The 22,509-nt window shown below is 44.2% G+C and overlaps 1 protein-coding gene across 5 annotated transcripts in view; it reads left to right on the top strand.

Annotated features, from left to right (window-relative positions):
* slc35f4 (solute carrier family 35 member F4) overlaps positions 1-22,509 on the top strand; it is a 174,346-nt gene that overhangs the window by 149,743 nt on the left and 2,094 nt on the right. For all 5 annotated transcript variants that reach the window (XM_048538129.1, XM_048538131.1, XM_059649442.1 and 2 more), the window contains 3 exons: positions 6,590-6,715; positions 11,917-12,109; positions 18,522-18,611. In XM_048538129.1, coding sequence (XP_048394086.1) covers positions 6,590-6,715; positions 11,917-12,109; positions 18,522-18,611 — 409 coding nt within the window. The remainder of the gene's footprint in view (positions 1-6,589; positions 6,716-11,916; positions 12,110-18,521; positions 18,612-22,509) is intronic.

Here is a 22,509-nt window from a genome sequence, read left to right as displayed (position 1 = left end):
GACCGAGAGGACGAGAGCGCTGTGTTGGAGGTGAAAGGAAGACGTCGGGTTGGCTGTGCACCCTTGCGACCAGTGGATCTTAATGCTGGCTTCGGCCTAACGCTGGTTCAGGGGAGCAGCCAACCTGCAACGATGGCTGCGGCAAGTGCTCGTGCCCCAGGTCAGGGGGTCCGGAACACCATCCGTGTTTCTGTAAAGAAGGTGGATGAAGGTGCACCTGTGGACCGCACCTTCTTCATGAAGAGGGTCCTGTTGGACTGTTGTGGGTTTGCTGCTGCGGACATTTACTGCCTGCAGGATTTCCCCGGAGGAGGTTTTTACGATGTGACCTTCCGGAGTGCCAAGCTTTGCGAGCGCTTCCTGGAGGTTTTCAAGGAGAAAGGAGGTGAGGGACCCCTCTCTGTATTGACCGCTGTCCCGCTGTTTGTGATGCCAGCGCAGAGGAGCCGTATGGTGACTGTACACATGTACAACCCGCATGTGCCAGCAGTTGATGTCCTGACCTTCCTCGGAAGGTATGTGAAGGTGGAAGGGGGCCTAACTGACATCGTGGACCCCTTTGGCATCTGGACGAGTAAGAAGCAGGTCAAGGTGACGCTGAGGATGGGCGCAGGCGGGAATGTCGCACACCCACCGTCCAGCTTCGCGATCGGCGGGAGCAGGGGCTACTTGACCTATGCAGGGCAACCTAAAGTCTGCCATGCCTGTGGTAGGTCAGGTCACATGGCGGCCGACTGCAAAGCCACCATCTGCAGGAACTGCAGGGAGGAGGGACACCTTGCAAAGGATTGCCCACGAGAGAGAAGCTGCAACCTTTGCGGGGAAGCGGGCCACTTCTATAGGGCATGCCCGCGGCGGGGTACCACCTACGCCCAGGTCGCCGGCAGGGGAAATGCGGGGCCAGCCCCCCCCGGAGGAGAGGAAGGCACCAGGGCCCAGCAAGTACCCCACTAATGTGCAGGAGGGCCAGGCCGTGCAGGAGGGCCCAGCCCTGCAGGATGGGCCCGAGGCCAGCAAAGCACCCCTGCAGGCTCCGATCCCCCCCGACAACCCGGAGCCAATGGAGGCGGCAACAGGCGACCCAGGGGAGTGGACAACAGTCCGGAAAGCGAGGAGGAAGGTGCGTCGACGGGCCCAGGAACCGCAACAATCAGGCGGGAAGAGGCAGCTACAGGGGGGCTATAAGAGCTCCTCTGACGAGGAGGATTCGGAGAGGGCCCACCTGAAGCAGAAGTTAAAGGTCTCGAGGGGGAAGGAAAGCAGCGCCCCACTTCCAGGTGACGGGAGGCGTCCTGAGGCTCACTCCGACACCCAGTCAAGTGCCGCTGGAGCACTGGAGGGCCCCCCGGAACTTCCAGGCGGGAAGGAGGAAACAGCACGTCCCCAGCCTGATCCGGAGCCGGACCCTCCTGCCTCCGCACCCCTGACGGGGGGATGCCACCCGGAAGGCAGCACGGATGGTTTCCTGAGCCCAGAGAGCGCCCAGCAGTTAGCCCGGGCAATGGGCATGAAGGGACAGATGCAGGGGCTGGACCTTGGACTTGGGGAGGGTACTGCGGTCACTGCCCACAATGGGGGTACGAATTGCGAGCATTAATGTGCGCAGCGTCAAGTCAACCGCGAGATGTGTGTCCACGTTGGCCTACCTGACCACCATCAAGGCGGACCTACTGTTTCTGCAGGAGTACGGGATACCGCACCTCGGCAGGTACGGGAAATGGTCCGGCGCCTGGACCTGTGGGCCTTCGATCTGGTCGGGGGGTAACGACTGTCGCTCCTCGGGCCTGGCTATTCTGCTGCGGGGGCGCAACTTCACCATCTCTCAAGTTCAGGAGGTGGTGGGGGGGCGCCTCCTAGTGGCTGACGTCACCTACAGTAATGCTCCCCTGAGGCTGATCAACGTGTACGCCCCAGTGGTACGGAGTGAGCGGTTGGCCGTCCTGCAGCGGCTTCCACCCCTGCTGGCTACGTCCAGGCCGGTCATCCTAGGCGGAGACTTCAACTGCATCATTGATGCAGATGGAAGATCCGGCGTGGGGACAGCGGGTGGGGGGATTCAACTGGACGTCACGTCCAGATTCCTGATGGGCACGGTGAAGGACGCCAAGCTGCTCGACGTCTTCAGCACCCCTGCAGACGGAGCGCAGCGGAGGTACACCTGGTCGCGGCCAGACGGGTCTATCCGCTCAAGGATAGACTTCCTGTTTGTGTCACGGACGTTCTCGGTCAGGTCCACCGGTGTCGAGCCGGTGTTCTTCTCTGACCACTGCCTCCTGTTGGCCGACTGTCACTTACAGGACGACCAGCCGGCCGGCAAGGGGACGTGGAAGCTCAACACAACTCTGTTGACCCCAGAGAACGTCGAGGAGCTTAAGAGGGAGTACGCCGGTTGGAGAACCGTGAAACCCCTCTTTGAGTCTCCAGGCGACTGGTGGGAGACGGTGAAGGAGAACATCAAGAGGTTCTTTGTCCTCAATGGTGTTCAGAAGGCAAGAGAGAGGCGGGGAAAGCTGTCGCGACTCCAGAAAAGGGTGCAGAACCTGCTCCTTCTGCAGTTGATGGGGGTCGATGTCACGGAGGACCTCCGCGAGGTGAGGGGCCAGCAAGCCTCGCTCTTCGCCGCGGAGGCCTCCAGGATAATCTTCCGGTCCAGGGTCCGCTCCGTGGAGCAGGACGAGACGTGCTCGCGTTTCTTCATTCAGAAGGTGCACAAAGAGAGCTCTGTGCTTAGCCGGCTGAAGGAGGACGTCGGCTCGGTGACGTCGTCTCGGCCTGACATTTTGAGGATCAGCAGATCCTTCTATGCCGGACTGTACGACACGAAGCCCACGGACAGCACGGCCGCCGAGTCGTTCCTGTCGTCTATCACGGAGGTCTTAGATGACGGCACGAGGGAGTGGCTGGACCAGCCGATATCCCTGGACGAGCTGGCCAGAGCCCTCAAGTCCTTGCAAAGGAATAGGACTCCCGGAAGTGATGGCTTACCGGTCGAGCTGTATTCTGCTCTGTGGGGCCTGGTCGGCCAGGACCTGCTGGAGGTGTACGATAGTGCGCTTCGGGCAGGGGAAATGTGCAAGTCCATGAGGAAGGGCATCATCACCCTCATTTACAAGAGGAAGGGGGAGAGGGAAGAAATTAAGAATTGGCGTCCCATTTCACTTTTGAATGTGGACTACAAAATCCTGGCCAAGGTCATTGCCAACCGGGTCAGGTCTGTCCTAGAGTCAGTGATTCACCCTGACCAAACCTGTGCTGTGCCGGGCAGGAAGATCGCTGAGAGCCTCGCGCTCATCAGGGATACGATCGCCTACGTACAGGACAGGCGGGTGGACACCTGCCTCGTCAGCCTGGACTAGGAGAAGGCCTTCGACAGGGTCTCTCATGCTTACATGAGGGACGTCCTCTCCAAATTGGGGTTCGGGGAGGGCATCCGCAATTGGATCCGGCTGCTCTACGCCAACATCGTTAGCGCAGTCTCGATCAACGGGTGGGAATCAGACAGTTTTCCTGTTAGATCTGGAGTCAGGCAGGGCTGCCCGCTCTCTCCTGCCTTGTTCGTGTGCTGTGTGGAGCCCTTCGCCGCCTCCATCAGGAAGGACGTGAGCCTGAAGGGCGTGACTATCCCAGGCAGCGGAGGCCTTCAGGTCAAGACCTCCCTGTACATGGATGATGTCGCCGTCTTCTGCACCAATCGTCGGTCGGTGAGTAGGCTGTTGGACATCTGCGGCCAGTTTGAACTGGCCTCGGGTGCCAAAGTCAATAGGGGTAAGAGCGAGGTCATGTTCTTCGGGAACTGGGACGACCGCTCCTTCATCCCCTTCACCGTCAGGACAGACTACCTGAAGGTGCTGGGTGTTTGGTTTGGTGGAGCTGGGGCATGCACTAAGACTTGGGAGGAGCGTATCGCCAAATTTAAGCAGAAGCTGGGCAGGTGGACGCTCCGGTCCCTCTCCATCGCGGGTAAGAACCTGGTTGTCAGGTGCGAGAGGCTTTCGGTACTGTTGTATGTGGTGCAGGCCTGGCCTATTCCCTGGACCTGCGCCGCTGCGGTCACCCGGGCCATCTTTCACTTCATTTGGGGGTCGAGGATGGACCGGGTCCGCAGAGATACCATGTACAAAGACCTGGGAAATGGGGGAAAGGGCGTACCGAACGCCACCCTCGCCCTGACGGCTACCTTTGTGTGTGGCTGCATCAAGCTGTGCGTAGATCCTCAGTACGCAAACACCAAGTGTCACTACTTACTGAGGTTCTACCTGTCCCCGGTGTTGCGAAGGATGGGCCTGGCCTCGTTGCCGCGGAACGCTCCGAGTAGTTGGACCGTTCCGTACCACCTGTCCTTCGTGGAGAAATTTTTGAAAGGAAACACCTTTGACCACAAGGCCGTCAGGCAGTGGTCAGCACGTAGTATCCTCGGGACACTTCGGGAAAAGGAGAGGGTGGATCCCGTCGTGTGGTTCCCCACGCAGACTGCCAAAGTCGTTTGGCAGAATGCCTCATCGCCAGAACTTTCAAACAAGCACAAGGACATTGCTTGGCTGGCGGTGAGAGGGGCTCTGCCAGTGAGATCCTTTATGCATGCCCGGAATCTCTGCGCCACCGCACGCTGCCCTCGAGGTGGCTGCGGGGGGGACGAGACTGTTGATCACCTCCTTCTGGAGTGTGCCTATGCGCAGGAGGTCTGGAGGGGGATGCAGTGGTATTTGTCGAGGTTCGTCCCGAGCAGCTCCGTGACGCGGAACTCCGTGCTCTACGGGCTGTTTCCGGGGACGCACACCGAGACCAACATCAACTGCGCCTGGAGGACCATCAATGCGGTGAAAGACGCTCTTTGGTCTGCCCGCAACTTGCTGGTCTGCCAGCTGAAAGAACTGACCCCGACCGAGTGTTGCAGACTGGCGCACTCCAAGGTCCAGGGCTACGTGCTGAGGGACGCGCTAAAGCTTGGGGCAGCCGCCGCCAAGGCGCGGTGGGGAAAGACCACCGTATGAGCCCCCTCGTCCAGAAAAGGGAAAAGAATCCTATCTGGTAACTGGGCCCAGCTGGCGCCTTCCCCAACTGGTCAGGGGGCCAACTGGGACTGTGCGGGGTGACGACTGCCGGGGCAGTTTCTTTGCTTTTTTTTTCTCTGTTTTGTTTTGTTTTTTTTTCCTTTAGTTGGTGTATGTACCCCCGGGTAACCCGGAGTGGCTTGCATGACTGGGTAGGTGTATAAATGTTTTTATTTTTTGTACATTCTATGAATAAAGTATATTTTTTCAAATAAAAAAAAGGTGATGAAACGTCTGAAAACTAACCTTCCCGCTCAGCGAGCAAACTCACATCCAGTCAACCTGAGCTACAAATCCTCTCAAAACTCGCTATCACTCTCCCATTTCTGATTGAAATCATAAAATTTCTATGGTTTGGAAGCAGACTTTTCAAGACCACACTGAATTTGTACATTCTTCCCATGTCTGCGTGGGTTTCCTCCACAGCCCAAAGATATTTTCCATAGAATCCCCGCAGTGTGGAAACAGGCCCTTCGGCCCAACAAGTCCACACCAACACTCAGAGCATCCTGCCAGGCCATCCCCCAATAACGTACCTAATCTACACATCCCTGAATACTACAGGTAATTTAGCACGGCCAATCCACCTCGACTGCATAACCATGGGAGGAAACTGGAGCAAAACCATGCAGACACAGGGAGGATATGCAAACTCCACACAGACAGTTGCCCGAGGGTGGAATCGAACCCGGCAGCAGTGCTAACCATTGAGCCAAAGTGCTGCCCCTTTTGAAGGGTAGGTGGATTGGCCATGCTAAATTGCCCATAGTACCCAGGAATGTTTAGGTTAGGTGGGTTAGATATTGAAAATGCAGGGGTAGGAGAATGGGTGTGGGTGGGATACTGTTTGGAGGGATGGTGTGGACTTTGGGGCTGAATGGCTTGTTTCCACACCGGAAGGATTCTATGATTCTCTGAACATTCCATCTAAACCCTTCTCTTCCCTATATCCCTACACTTCCTATGGATAATCCACCTAGCCTGCACATCCTGACACACTATGGGCAATTTAGCATGTCCAACATACCTAATTTGCACATCTTTGGACTGTGGGAAGAAACCAGAGCACCTGGAGAAAACCAGACACAGGGAGAATGTGCAAGCTCAACACAGATTGTCACTTCAGGCTGGAATCAAACTAGGGTCCCTGGTGCTGTGAGACAACAGTGCTAACCACTGAGCCACTGTGCCCTCCTACTACCACCTGGCACATTCCTGAGGTTGGAATCTTAAAATAGGCAGCAGTGCAATCTTAAAATACGTATTTTCAGTCAAAAGTTTAAAATATTAAAATTAAAGCTGTAAATTGAAATAGGCTTTCCTAATTAGTAAGATTCATTCATGTGTGATGTTAATTCACATCATGAGCTGAAACTGGCATCTGCATGGGGATTGTATGAACATTTGGAAAAACTGGGATGAAAGTTCTTTGTGGTTGTTATTTAAAGTGAACTTGTTCACATTAAACTAGCAGGAATTGTTAAAGCCTGTCTAAACCATTTTCAATTCTTTTGCCCTCGCTTTTCCCTGAACAACAGATAGTTGCTGCCATCATGGCAATTACTGGGATTGTGATGATGGCATATGCCGATGGTTTCCACGGTGATTCAATCATTGGAGTAGCACTGGTTGTTGGATCTGCCTCCACGTCAGCATTATACAAGGTAATCTTGCAACTTGTAACTCTGAAAGGTTAATTACATTTATAGTTCTAGGCTTTGGTTCTTGTTTCTGATATTTATTGCCAGGTTAATGTGAATGTGGCACTCAGATTAGTTTTGTCATGCACTTTTTTCCAAGCCAAGTTTTACCAGCTGCATCCTGTAATTGCTTTATTTTCCATTAAAATCTAAAGCTCCCTACTTATTTTTGAAACTACTGTTCATTCAGAAACCTATTTGAAACTTCAGAACCAATATTGTCCAAGACTTTCAGCGATACATCTGAAACTTGAAATTGAAAGCACAATGGAATTCAATCAGATGGTGTGCCAGTGCTAATGGCAATGTCAGTTCCAATTTAACATTCATTGACTACTTAATTGAGTTTGCTTTGAAAACTGTCTACATAGATGTTCTGTCAAAAAATGTCATTAAAAGTGATAATCCTGCACAGTAAATATGTTTTTTTCATACCCATTTTAAGAAATGAACAAGAATATGTTTTACAGATTTAAAAAATCTACTTAATTGTACAATTAGTGAAAATTAATGCTCCCCTGGCCATGGTATAATGGTGGAAAAGGGGTCTGTATAATCTGGCAGGAAGGTCCAACAATGGAGACCTCTTGCTTTCCTGACTATATTGGATTAAGGCAGAGCAGGAATGATCCACGGTTGCCATTCCATCTAGAGACTGTTACATTATGTTACACAATATATTATTATACTTTTAAGAGACACAGTACATCTTTAAGAGACATTCTTGTGACATTATCACTATATCATTGCATGTGATCAAGGCTACAAGGATCTAATTTTCCCTTTTCACCCTGATAGCTTGAAGCATGATACACTACTGGGTTAATGTCCCTGTGTTGTAAATTTGTAGCTTTATATAAGCCTGGACACTTATGTGCTTGAGGAATGTAATGTTGGTCCATTAAAAGCCACAGTTCACCAGGAACACCATGGGATCTTAGATTTAAGCCAATTATTCAGTCTTGAGCTGAAAGGGAATTTTCACAGTCTGCCTAATTTTGCAGTTAGTGTCAGCAGCTTTTCAGAATTTCATCTGCTAATAAATCTCTCATGAGATTGTAATTGCTTGAATTCAACACCACATGTGGTTATTAATCCATTTCTTTTGGGACCATTTTTCTGTTATACCATATTTGTTTGCATTGATATTAAAAATATTATTGGTAGGAAAAGTTACAGTTTGTGAGAACACCTGAAACTGATCCAGCTGCCAAGTTCCTGCAGTGTGCTCAACTGCTTGCTTTGGTAGATGATAAACCAAATCGACAAGGAAAAGAATCGGAGTGGAGCCTGGTAGCTGTTTGAGATCAACCAAAAGATCATTGCTTTCCAGGGGAGAGTGTGAGGCCTCTTCTGGAGTACTGTGTGCCATTCTGTTCAGCCTGATGTAGGAAGGATATTATTAAATTGGAGAGGGTTCAGAAAAGATTTACCAGGATGTTGCTGGGAATAGATGTTTTGAGATATAGAAACAGACTGAAAAGGCTGGGACTTTTTTCACTGGAGTGTAGGAGTTGGGGGGTGATCTTATGGAGGATTATAAAATCATAAGGGGTATAGATAAGGTGAATGACAAGGATCTTTTCAATAGAGTGGAGGAGTTCAAAAATTAGGGGGCATATTTTTAAGGTGAGAGGAGAAAGATTTACAAAGGGCATGAGGGGCAACTTTTCTATATAGAGTGTGGCTCGTGAGTGGAATGAACTGCCAGAGAAAGCGGTGGATGCAGATACAGTTACAACGTTTAAAAGGCATTTGGATAAGTTAATGAATTGGAAAGGTTTGAAGGGGTATGGGCCAAATGCAGGCAGGTGGGACTAATTTTGTTCAGGATCATGGCCAGCGTGGACTGGTTTAACTGAAGGATCTGTTTCCATGCTTTATGACTCTATGACTCAATAACAAAGGGCTGAATTTCTCAGCCCTGTACCAGTGGTGTTGGTGGCCAGAGGTGAGGAAGCAAGAAAAACTTGATTAGTTCATGTTGAGCTGGCTCAGAGATACATTGCTACCTCTGTGCACTTGTGGGTCATTAATTAAGATAATTCTTAAGACAATTAGTCTTCCTCTGTCCAAGTGTGTCAGGAGCCCAGCAATGGAGTGGACAGCCGGCTTCACAGCCGGATGTCTGTCATGCAAACCACATGAGGCTTTTTAGTTAAGTAGGTGACATTAATTTGTAGTGCTCAGGCTTCTGTAGGTAGAAGGCATGCCAATGCAGTCATTAGGGCAAATGGATGTCTTCACTACTGTATTTCTTGTTTGAATAGCAGCACCTGACCTGAGGGATAGGGTCTTCAGATGTGATCAGGGACAGGATGATGTGACTGTGAGTGAGGTGACCCAAATGTCAGGAATGCAGGAGTGTCCACCTCTGCAATTGTCCATTAGGTTTGAGGTTCTCACAGCCTCTTAGGATGAGAGTGGGTGACCTAACTAACCACAGCACAGGAAACGTTCATGGAGGGAGCAACAGGGAATTTAGTGGTAATAGGGGGATACAATAATGATGAGGATCTACATTTGCAACAAAAAATGAGAGACCAGACAACTGTTTTGCCAGCCCAGTGCCAGAGTTCTCAATATCTACTCTGGATCTAGAAGAATTTCCAGTGGAGGGGTGAAGAGCAAGTTGTCGTGGTCTATGTAGGTATCATGGCCATAGTTAAAACTAGGAGAGTGGTTCTGCACTGAGAATCTGAGGAGATAGGCATTACATTAAAAAACAGAACCTCAAAGGTTATGATGTCTGGATTATTACCTGAGCCATGTGTAAATTGGTGTAGACTATATAAATTGAGAAAGGTGAATATGTGGCTCAAAGTCTGGTGTGGGAGAAATCAGTTGCAGGTCGTGGGTCACCAAAACCAGTGCAAGAAAATGGGGACTCTATTCCTAAAGCATTTTACACTTGAACCATGTTGGAAGTAGTGTTCTTGAGAACCACATGACTGGGGAAGTGGAGAGCGTTTTCATCTAAATAGTAGGGAAAAGAGAACAAACGTGGAAAGATGTGGCATATCAAAGTGTAATGACAAGTGAAGATAACTATAATTGGGGAAATGAGGGTTGGAAAATGGCAGGGAGGGATAGGGAGAAAAGAAAAATCTAGAACTAAACTAACAAACAAGACAGGATGTTACAAAAAAAGGAGAAAAATATTTAAGTACTCTGTATCTGAATGCAAATAGCATTCATAGCAAAGTAACCAAACTGATAACACACGTTGAAGTAAGTAAATATGATCTGATCACTGTTACGGAGATATGATTGCAGGATGATAAAGGTTGGGTCCTGGAGAAAGAAGGGTATCTGATACTCGTGAATAGGACGCTGCATAAAGGTGAAAGTGAAGCACTATTAATCAAGGATGTCATTCTGCAATAGTTACAGATGAGCTTGGTTTAGGACATCAGCATTTAGAATTGATTTGGATGGTGATGAGGAATAGTATGGTAAGGAAAATACTGTGCGAGTGGTCTGCAGATCCCCTTAATAGTCACCATATTGTAGAACAAAACATGCAATAGGAAATATTGGTTAACTGTGACAAAGGAACAACAATAATCATAGCTGATATTAATTTACATATAAAATAGCAAAATTAGATTGACAACAGTGACCTGGATGAGGAGCTCATACAATACGTTGCAGATAAATTCTTAGAGCAGCGCATTTTGAACGAATCAGAAAGCAGTTTATACCAGATTTGGAATTATGCAATGTGACAGGATGAATTAATGACCTCAGTGCCAGGGTACCCCTAAAATAAAGCAATTACAATATGATTGAATTTTACATCCAGTTTGAAAGGGCAAAGATTCGTTATTAGACTAGTATTTTTATACTCAAGTAAGGGCACTTATGAGGGCATGAAATCTTAGCAAGCTGAAGTAAACTGGCATGCCAGGCTGTAGATGAATAGCAATGAGTGACAGACATTTAAGGAGTTATTTCAGAATATTCAATATAAATATGCTAACATTACAAAGAAACATTTTAAAGAGCAGACCTACCATTTGTGGTTAACTGAAGAAGTTTAGGAAAGTGTCAAACTTAAGGGAAAAGCATATAATTGCATAAAGATAAGTGGCAGAGTGACAGAAAGGTTCATCAGAATACACAAATTAAAATTAAGAGGAAGCTAGCTAGAAGTATAAAAATGGGGGATAGCAAGGTAATTGACAAGGAAATGATAAGTAAATCGAGTGTTAGTCCTATAAAGAGTGAGAATTATGAATTAATAGCGCATAATTAGAAAAAGCCAGATGAAATGAAAACATATTTTTCTTCTGTCTTCGGTTTGGAGAATACAACAGATGATCCAGTATTAGCTGTAAATCAAGAGAGAGAAAGGAGAGAGGAACTTAGTGAAACCATAATCACAAGGGAAATGGTACAAAGCAAACTGGTGGAGCTGCATGCTGACAAGTTTCTGATTGGAGATGGACTTCATTATAGAGTCTTAAAAAGAAAAGGTGACTGCAGAGGTAGTAGATGATACAGAAAAGGTTCCATCAGATTGGAAAATAGCACATATTCAAGAAGGAAGGAAGGCAGAAAACAGGAAACATAAAACAGTTACTTTGACATCTGTCGAGGGGAACTGTTAGAATTAATCATTGAAGAAGTAATAGCCATGCTCTTATAAAAACTAAGTGTAATCTGGAAGAGTCAGCATGGTTTTGTCAAGGGGAAATCATGTTGAACCAATTTATTGGAGTTCTTTTGAAGCAGTGCGATATGCTGGGTATAAAAGTGAGCCTTCAATGTAATTGCCAGAAGGTATTTGAAATGAAACATTATTGCAGAAGAAAAATCTTATTGTGTAGAGTATAACATACTAGCACGGATAGAAGGCTGGCTGCCTGGCAAAAGACAAACAAAATACATAAATGTATCTTTGCCTAATTGGCAGAATGTACTCCTGCAGGTGTCTGTGCTTGGAGCTCAACTTTTTACAATTTCCAGCAATGACTTGGATGTAGGGAGCAAAAACTGTGTGCTTACATGATAAATACAATATTATAACTGTATTTAAGAACTTGCTTGATTAAATGGTTAGATTACGATTTATTTTTATCACTAAATAAACCATATTCAGTCATGTCTAGGAAATTTATCATATAGATATCTTCATATTGATTTTCTTGTATTTCTTCCAGGTTTTATTTAAAATGTTTCTTGGAAGTGCAAACTTTGGAGAAGCTGCGTATTTCATTTCTACACTGGGCTTCTTCAATTTAATTTTCATATCCTCTGCACCAGTTATACTGTACTTTACGAAAGTGGAATACTGGTCCTCATTTTCTGCTTTACCTTGGGGATACCTTTGTGGTGTGGCTGGTCTTTGGTTAGGTATGTGACTTAAGTGCTTCCTTAGAAAATTACTTGATTCTTTACTAGTATTCTGAAATAACAAACAAATGCTATTTCATTTGAATTACGGTTTACTTCATGATGTTTAAGTTTAAATTATACATTCACAGTACCTTTATTGAATAAAACTGAGAGTCAATACATAATTCAGTGCAACTTTAAAGACCTCTAATTAGCATTGAGGACTCTTGCACAAAGTGAAAAACTTGTTACAGTAATTTTTTTTTTCCAAAAACAATCTAAGTGTGATGCACACTTCTGTACACAAAATGCCATTACCCTAAACAGACAATGTGATAACTTAAGTTTTCAAGTTTAAAATTATTTTGGCAGAAAATGCTGGAAACACTCATCAAGTCAGGCAGTATCTGTGTAAAAAGAAACAGAGTTAATGTGTGGAGATTGATGACTTTTATTAGTGATAACATGTAAAGTAAATAAACTAACTGTAGAGAACAGTGAAATGACCAGAGGGCAGGTAAGATGCTATCTAAGTGCAAATTCTTCATTTTCATTGGTGAACTTTAGAATTCTTACTTTCTTTTTAGTTTTTGAGATTCTATTTGATAAATGGATATTCAATTCACAGTTGCTTCTCAATTCACCACTGTGGACAAATACTGTAAGTCAAACATCCTTTGGAGTGTTATAGGGGTGTGTTGATAGGTGTGTGATGGTATGGTATACCGGGTCAATTCCATGGTGTCCTTGAAAAGGATGTTGCTTCAATTCTTCACAAAACCACAGACCAAATTTCCTCCAAGCCGTGCACTATCTTATTTGGAACTATATCATTGTCACTGCATTAAAATCCTTGTAGCCCCCTCGTTTTATAGCAGTTTGAGTGTACCTATACATCTCTGTCTCAGGCTTGCTGCAGTGCTCCAGCAAAGCTTAGTACAAGCTGGAAGAACAACACTTTATTTTCCACATGGGAACCCTGCAGCCCTCTGGACTCAATATCGAATGCAATAATTTCAGAATCTGAGCCCATGCCCTGGCCCCCACCTCCACACACCAGCCTTGTTATCACATAGCCTGCTATTACACACTACCTATTGTTAGCCACTAAAAGTCTTCATTAACAGCTATTCACTCTTCCAGCCAGATCGCTATCCACTCCTTTGTCTGTCCGACTGTTCTTTTCTCTCGTTGGGCTCAACCCCACCCCCCCCACCCCCACATATCATTTACTCCTTACTCCCTCCCCCCACAGTATCTTCTACATACAAACCAACATTTACCTTGCTGCCATCGGTTCTGAAGGGTCATTGGACCTGAAAAGTTAACACTGATTTCTCTTCACAAATACTGCCACACCTGCTGAGCATTTCCAGCAGCTTCTGTTTTTGTTTCTGAAAACAAAATTCTGGAATCTGTTGGGTTGATGCACTATTCCCAGAGTCGTTAAATAAAATTTATTGTCACTACATGCAAAGTTCCTACTTTATCTGCTTGATAGACTCAGATTTAAAAGAAACATGGGCCAGGCTTCTGTACATAACAAGAACTATTATGCATTACAATAAATAGATTCTAACCCCAGATAAACAACTATGAACTGTCAACATATCATTGTGCTAGCTGGAAGTCTAACTCCTTTCTGACAGACACAGTCAAATTAACATGGAGGAGCTGGATGGAGGGGAAAGGATACAGTTTAATAGCACAATTTCTTAGGATTCAGTGGGGTGTTCCTTTTGTTTTCCAAGTCCTTTAATTCTGTTTCCCTTGGTTCTTTGACTTCTTCACAGAAGGCATTGTGTGACTAGTTAATAAATTATAAAGTCTCTGATTTACTGATTAAAAGGAAGAACTTACAGCATCCGGTGGGGAACACAACTGGCTTCCTGTAGCACCTTCTGTTTTTCTGGAGAGATATACTAACTTTCCATCCAGATCTCTAAAGGCTTCTAACTGTATCTTTCATAACCACAAGCTGTTCAGCTACTCAGGAACCGGAGAGTTGTTGTCAGACTGATGACCTTAGGTATCATGTCAGTCACAATTCCACAAACCGAGCAGCTACTTACTGTTGGCCATATCTCATTTTGCATGCTTCTGTCTGGTACTGGGCTATACGTTTAAACAGTGTACCTCTCTACTTGAACAAAGCAACAATGTCAACACCATGCACAATGAATTTCCATGACTTGATTTTAAAAATGCAAAAATTCCTACTACAATGCTTGCTTTTAACACCATTCATTTTATTTCATTTCAGTCTATGACCAAAAATAAAAAGAAAGAAAATGATATGGCCTTTACAAGTCCGAGGTAGTAATCATTTTCTGACCAGATATGCTGTAAGACCATACGAAGCTGTGTGAGTAGACAGGTTAATTGAGGATCCAAGAATGGAAATGTCTCACCAAAGCACCCCAATCCTTTGGCCCTGACCTCTTACATCAGTGGTCTTGTAGATGGAGGCTCTGCTATCATTGCTTTCAGCCATTCCTTTCGAATTTCCAATGAAAATCCATAAAACTGGCAGCAGATTTACAATTCTTTGATCTTGCCTTGGTCTTTTTTTATCCTAGTTGGCCTGGATTTGGTGACCAACAATTAATGAATATTACAATTCATTTCACTTATAACTATCCACAGACCTGTGAACTTTTGCAATATGATTTGCAGGTATTAGCAGTTGACACAGTACTGCTCCCTGTATTGTGGATCTGGGACTTGTGTCAACAAGAAACTAATGCTCTGTCTCTAATCGGATTGAAGAATTCTTACTGAAATTAGAACAAATTAGAAAAGGCCCATTAACAGTAAATTCATGACCATTGATTGTGGCACATGGCCCAGCAGTAAATATACTGCTGATTTTCTGCCTGCTCAGCACCACCTGTGGAGCTGGTTTCAATTAAATCACTTTTGAATTTCTTAATGCCAGCTGAAAGAGAGGTGCATTTTGGGTGTAGGGCCAGAGCTGACTGTAGAAGCTTTTCTCAGAAGGTAGAAAAAGGAGCAATCCTGCAATACACCAAGGAGAGGGTTCTCAGTGTTACCAATGCTGTATTAGAGATACAAAGTAGAGAGAGGTCTTCTTTCTTCAGGTGACTTGGTAGGGGGAGGGAATGGGAGGCTTGGTGGGGCTGGTGCCCTGCAGAAATAGACAGAAAGGAATAGGATCACATGACCACAGAGAACAATGTTTGATCTCAAGGACCTGCCTACAGTGCCCAAGAAAGTTCATTGACCTTTCATAAGTGGTCAAAGTCAGTGAAAACATTTTTAAAAGCCCCACATCCAGAGTTTAGCTCAGTTATGTCAGGCACATCAGACATATTGCAACACACTCACTGACCATCTTCCCTCCCTCTTGCTATACAAGCTGGCCTGTAACTGTCAGTAAAATACAAGCATAGCTGTACATACACAGCCCCTTGGAGGAGACAGCACTCTGAATTAATAATCCAGCAGTCACTGAAGCTACTGTCCTCGCTGAAATCATACCATTTGATAGTCTGTTCCTGTCTAATGTTTTTCCTTCAGCTCTCTTCACCCTCATCCTGCTATCTATTATGAAATGCAATAGCAGGTTGTAACTATGCACCTAACTCATCACTCACCCCACCCCAGCTCCATTCTCTCATCCAATCCTTCCCAATACGTTTATGTTCTCAGACACACAATATCCTGCTGCCTGGCATTGCAACCTGTGTCTTATTTTTTGTGGTTTTTAAAATTGTGAACATTGTTAAAATGAAAGTAACTGTCTATAAGATTAGTGTTTTGCAAGGACTGCCATGTTTTGAAAAGGTAGTGACCCCACACTCCCGGTATGTATTATTTAAATAGCCGCTTGAACAAGCAGTAATAGACTGTTAGATGGACTGGAGCCAAGGGATTCTGTTTACAGTTAGAGCCTGGGTTGGCAAGATGTTGATTGGTCTATGGACTAACGATCAGTTTTTGATGACAAGGCCCTTCTGCCTGCCAACAACTGTGTAATTGACTGTCAGGCAATTAAATAACTTAGGTCTGGGAAGAAGATATAAGGCATGATCAGATTTTCATCAGCTTAAGAGCTGTGTTTCTTTTCTTCATAGTCAAAACCCACTTTAAACTTGAAGAAAACCAGTTTACCTTTCTTTCAGCAGTTTGCTGTAAGCTGTGACTTTTAATTAATAAATCAGTCATTTTATTAGTGAACCAGCCTCTCTGTACCTCTTGCAAACCAGAGGATGCATTGGGAGAATAAAAGAGTGGAAGAAACCTCTGACCAGCCACTACTTAGGGAAGACTAGCACAAGTAAAGGCACTAGCATGACAGGCAGTAAGGGAAAATACAAGGGTGAATAGTTCACTATTGTATGGTCAGAAGTATTGGATGTAGCTGGTGTGGAATGGTGGTTTAAGATTTCTTTTATTTCAAGATTGTGGCCAACAAGGACTCATTGATGATCAAACCAGAGGATAGAAAATTTCGGAACTGTAGAGCAACTGTGATTTGGACCTTTTCTCACAGGAACTGGAGTCCGATCAGAAACTCACTATCGTCCATCCAGAGTGATGACACTGTGCCTTTTTCCTCCTATCTATTTCTTTCTTACTCATCCTCCTTCTCTTCCTCTGCCTCTTGAGGTGATCATCATACTTTGATGGCTAAGGCTGTGGCCTCAATATTACCAGGTTGTGGAAAAATGCAACAGATCATTATGAATCACAAGCTAGGCTCTGGTGAGTCTTGTGGAACTCTCCTTTAGCAGCTGAGGCTATTGTTTAAGGACACCAATGGTTCATCCTATGATGTTCCTAGACATAACGTTACTGTCACTGTAGGAGATCAGTCCACATTTAGCTGGGTGATAGGTCAGTAATTAGCCATGTGTACAGCAGGTACCTTTGGTACTATGCAAGTGAATAACCTCATGCTTCCTCACATTAATTTTTCTACCACCTTGTTGCTCACTCACTGAATCTGTCTGCATCTCCTTGCAACCTGTTTGTGTCATCCTTACAATCTGTATTTCCACTAATTTTTGTATTGTTAAAGTCCTTACTCTTTGTCTGTAGGAACCTCAGTAATGGCACAGCTGATGTAGAACTGCAGTGCTGGTGATGTTGCCGACCCTTGCCTGGACAGGTCCTGAGGCATAAGCGTAACCCTTGTACTGCTCTGTAGCTACATCTCCAATTTGAGAAAATGTCATAATTCAGTGCTCACATCCTCGGCAAAGTATTGTCAGTGGACACTATGACTGGCTGAGGAGGAATTGGGAAAGCTCTGTGAGGACAATGTGTGCCTTCTGCTGAGAGCCTACCTCCTCTTTTCCAGCAAAATCCATATAACCTCTTGCTGACACTCAGCATCACTCCCATATGACTGAAAGAACTTTGCAAACTCCTCCATCAGCGATTGCACTAAATCTGTAGAGCAAGAGAAAGTCGAAGCGGCTCACCTGAATGTTGAATGGTGATCCCTTTGACTAGAGGCAGAGGCAGGATGTACACAGGACTTGCAATGTCTAAAATGGCAGTTAGGGTGCAAAATCAGTACTAGATATTGACTAATATCACTAACCTTCACACCCTCATGCTTCCGACACGATATAAAATCTGAAAGAATCTGACACTGCACTTTTAAAGATAAAGATCCATGTCAGAGAGGCTGTTTTGCAATCATTAAGAAATTAAAACCAAGTATCATAATAATTTCGCTTACACATGAATGGACATGCAAGTTCTAACTTTTTGATTTGTTTAAATGAAAAACCAACTGGTACATACCACAATGTTAGATCCTCCATGGGTTTCAGTATTGAGTTTCTTGCCTTGTCATAGCAGCTTTTTGGAAGAACAAAGAAACTTAAGCAAAAACTGACTGATTTCCTCATTCAACTCCATCTATGCAATCACCTGAAGTTGCATTTGATTTACTCTTCATAGTAATAGTGCTGTAGGCTTCATATGCCTCAGATTTTATAATAAGATTAACAATGCATTTTATTTAAGATCTAAATTTTACTAAAAATATTTTGATGGAGAAGAAAAGAATTCACTCAGATTACAACGGAAGGAAGTAGTATTGACTTAGACATAGGCTTGGGCAAGACTCCAGACATCTGTTGTTGTTCTGTGTATTTTTTGCAAAGATAAATGTTGACCCCCAGTCTTTCTTTATAAATTGTTCTGTATGTTCTCTGTGAAGATAAATGTTGACCTTTAGTCTAACTTCGTACAAAGACTGATAGAGTTTGTTTACTTGAAATGCTCACCCATTGAAAAAAATAATCAGTCCAATTTCCAAATTTATTAAGTCAATATAAAGTCTGATGGTTCCACAAACAACTGGTTTTGCTGTTGGCCTCCCCACATATGGAAGACATGAAAATAATTAATCATAAATTAAATATCCTTCTCATTTGCTTTCTTTGTACAGCCTTCAATATTCTTGTGAACGTCGGTGTTGTATTAACATATCCTATACTCATTTCTATCGGAACTGTACTGAGTGTCCCTGGAAATGCAGGTAATATTTCTCTTCACTGTTGCTCTCCTGTTCTTTTATTATGGAGTAAAAATGCCAAATCATTTTGATAGAGAGAAAATGTCTTTGCCCAAGGTGGAAAGCTCGGAGGTGAGATACTTGATGAGGAAGTTTGATGCTGTAATTAAATCTCACTGCCTTCCTGCCTCCACCAAAATGCCATTCTGGTGGAATGGCTCACGATCAACCTTTCTGTCATTGGTCCAGTTCCTTAATGTGGCACTGATCTGGGACCCTCCATCCCCAGTTGAGGTGACAAGCTGCCACAAGGTAGCGACTGTTGTCCAAAATGCATGATAGGCTTGTCTGCAGCTGACTATCTCTGAGCAGCAGAAGGCTATGTCCGTTATGTGGTGATTAATTGGCACTCAATCACCACTTAAGCAACATAGCTTTCTGCTGTTAGGACTAATCCAGCTGCAGACAGGCCTGTCATCACGCATTATGTATGATAGTTGTTACCCTGTGGCCCCACCTCAACTGAGGATGAGAGGATCCCAGATCAGTGCCACATAAAGGAACTGGACATCGGGCAAAGGAGTCCCTATCAGGAGCTACTTCCCTAAACTTGCTTCTGATCCCATCCTGCACCCAACCCAAGAATCTCATTGTTGCTCCTCTTTATGCTGGGTACCCACAATCCTGAGGGATTCTGCAGCTACCACAACCATTCCCTTCATGCTGCTGAGTGCCAAAGCTGCCAGTGCTCAGCCCTCCTCTGGGCCTTGAGTCCAGGTGAAGATATGCCGGCATATAGCTTAGATAGTCTTCTGTGGAAGAAGCAGCGAAGTTTACACAGAGATGCCCAATGTTTAAATAGACGCATAGCGTCCTGCAGCACGGAAACAGACCCTTTAATCCAACTTGTTCATGTCGACCAAGTTTCCCAAACTAAACTAATCCCACTTGTCTGCATTTGGCCCATATCCCTCTAAACCTTTCCTATTCATGTACCTGTCCAAATATCTTCTAAATATTGTAACTACACCTGCAACTTCCACTTCCTCTGCAGTTCACATACAAACCACCCTCTATGTGAAAAGATCTATCCTTAAAACTGAAAACCTCCAGCCCGGCAACATCCTGATAAACATTTTCTGAGCCCTCTCCAATTTAATGAGATTCTTCCTATAGCTTGGTGACTAAGATTATACACAGTACTCCAAAGTGGCCTCACCAATGCCCTGTACAACTTCACAATGATGTCCGAACTCCTATATACTCAATAGTCAGAACAATGAAGGTAAGCATGCTAAATACCTTCTTGACCACCCTGTCTACCTGTGATGCAACTTTCAAAGAACCATCTACCTGAATCCCTAGGTCTCTCTGTTTAATAACACTGCCCAGGGCCCTACAATTAACCGTATAAGTCCTGCCCTTGTTTGCTTTACCACGATGCAACACCTTGCATTGGTACAAATTAAACTCCAGCTGCCAGTCCTCAGCCCATTGACTTAATTAATTAAGTCCTCTGCATAATCTTTGATAACCTTCATCACTGTCGACCACCAATTTCCATCTGCCAACTTACTAACCATGCCTCCTAAAATAAATAAGATACTGCCATATGAGTTGATTACAAAAGTTTTACAGTTGTGACTAAACAATGGCAGAGATTTTTGTCTTCACTGTCTGGATTATATTTTAGCTGAATGAATTATCCATCTGTTTTGATCACATTGTGTAGAGTATCCCTTGTTTGTTCTTTCTCAGTCAAGATTACTGTGCATTTCCATTTATTGGCTGCAATGTTGTTCAACTTTTTACATCATTAGTTTATCATTACTTTGGGGAAACCTGGTGAAAACTGTGAAGCTCTTGCAAACAGTGGTTATGTTTATTGCTGTGAAATTCCCATAATTCCTGTATGCAATTGTCTAATCCCGTTCTAACAGATATAACTAAGTCTGAATGAAAATGTTATTAATCCCATCCAGCTTCTCACATTTTTACATTCTAGCCTATTACCCCCAATTCTTCCTTGAACTGTTACACCTTCCTTAGCTTCCATGTTTCAGATCAAACAAATGGTTGTTATATACATCTGTTATTCTTTACAATGATCTTTAATTCCAATCTCAGCTCGTACAGAAGTAATGCATTATGATTGATATTAATGATTTGCTTTTCTGTTATTTGTGGAGTTTGGGTGAGCTTAGCTGTCCAGAGTTAAAAGGAAGAATAACCAAAAAGCACGGAACAAACTCAATACAATAAAAGCAAACCAAAAATCCAAATCAGGCATACAACACATTTAGACTTGATGTAATTGAACACAATTGTGAGGAACATTACAATTTGGTTTGAAAATCCACTTCCTTAAACTAACCTTTGGCGGTGATAAGACAATTCTGGGGCAAAGTACCAAATCAGTGGGAGGAAACAGGATGTCCTGACCCTAATAGATGATGTTTGCTGACTTGCATGTATCTGAAAAGTGAGCTCTTGCAGTAGCATTGCTGGCCAATCAGGAGATGCAGAGACACACAATCCCAGTGCAGCTTTAGGGCAATGAGTTCTCCTTTCTCTTTAACTAAAACAGTTAGTGGGAATAACTGTTGTGGTACAAAATCTCTCCCTTAATTGATACTTCTGACATCATCCTTCAACTAACCATGATAAAGGTTGTGACAATCTGTTTGTGCTTGAATCAATTTAAAAATTCTCAGCATTTATATATAGAATCACTGAATATTTACATATAAAAGGAGGCTGTGCAATCCATCATGTCATTTCAGGCTCTCTTCAAGAATAACTCAACTTGTTTCTCTCACTTAAAAGAAACCAAAAGAACTGCGGATGCTATAAATCAGGAACAAAAACAGAAGGGGCTGGAAAAGCTCAGCAGGTCTGGCAGCATCTGTGAAGAAAAAATCAGAGTTAACGTTTCGGGACCAGTGACCCGATCAGAGGAAGGGTTCCTGGACCCGAAATGGTAACTCTGTTTTTTCCTTTACACATGCTGCTGCCAGGCCTGCTGAGCTTTTCCAGAAACTTCAGTTTTTGTTCTTGTTTCTTGCTCTTGTCCTTTCCAAGAGCCCTGAATTGTTTTGTCCCAATGTATTAACTAATTCCCTTTAGAAGCCACAATCAAATCAGGCACCACCACGTTCCCAGGGAGTGCATGCTACATCCTAAATATACTGTGTTTGAAAAAAAACCTGTTCCTCATGTTCACAGCAGTTTTTTTGCCATTGACTTTACATCAGTGTCGTCTGGTTTTTGGCCTTCCTTCTGTTGTGGATAGTTTTGCTCGATCTGCTCAAGATCCTTCATCATTTTGAAAACTTCTATATCAGATTCCCCCCTCAATCTTCATTAAAGATAGCAGCCCCATCTTTTTCTAACCTAGCCATGTTACTGAAGTCAATCATTCCTGTAACCAGTTTCATCTATATTTTCTACATGAATCCTTCACTTTCTTCCTAAAGCATGGTGTCCAGAATTGGATACAATACCCCAGTTGGAGCTAAGTTAATATTCTTTGTAACTTCCTTGCTATTGTACTCAGTGCATTTATTTTTAAAGCCCACAATACCATAAAAAGTGATTTTTAGCTACTTTCTCAAGCTGCACACCATTTTCACTGATTTGTGTACATATACCCCTGGCCTTGCTGTTTTTCCACCCCTCATTTTGAAATAGACCCCTTCTTTTTCTATCGCTTCTTCTTGTTCTTCCCACCAAAAATATATATCAGTTGACGAATCTGCTACTTGTCTACCCAAGCAATTATCCTGTCTATTTCTTCTTGAATTCACTATCCACCTCATTCAGAACAGCGAAGCTTTATGTCAAGTGTAAATTTTGAAATTGTGCTGTATTTCTGTGTCTCAGGGTATTAACATACATGGAGCAAAGCCATGGTCCTAATACC

The sequence above is a fragment of the Stegostoma tigrinum genome, chromosome 10, assembly GCF_030684315.1.
Source record: "Stegostoma tigrinum isolate sSteTig4 chromosome 10, sSteTig4.hap1, whole genome shotgun sequence".
NCBI lineage: Eukaryota > Metazoa > Chordata > Chondrichthyes > Orectolobiformes > Stegostomatidae > Stegostoma > Stegostoma tigrinum.
This window is presented reverse-complemented; position numbering and strand designations above follow the sequence as displayed.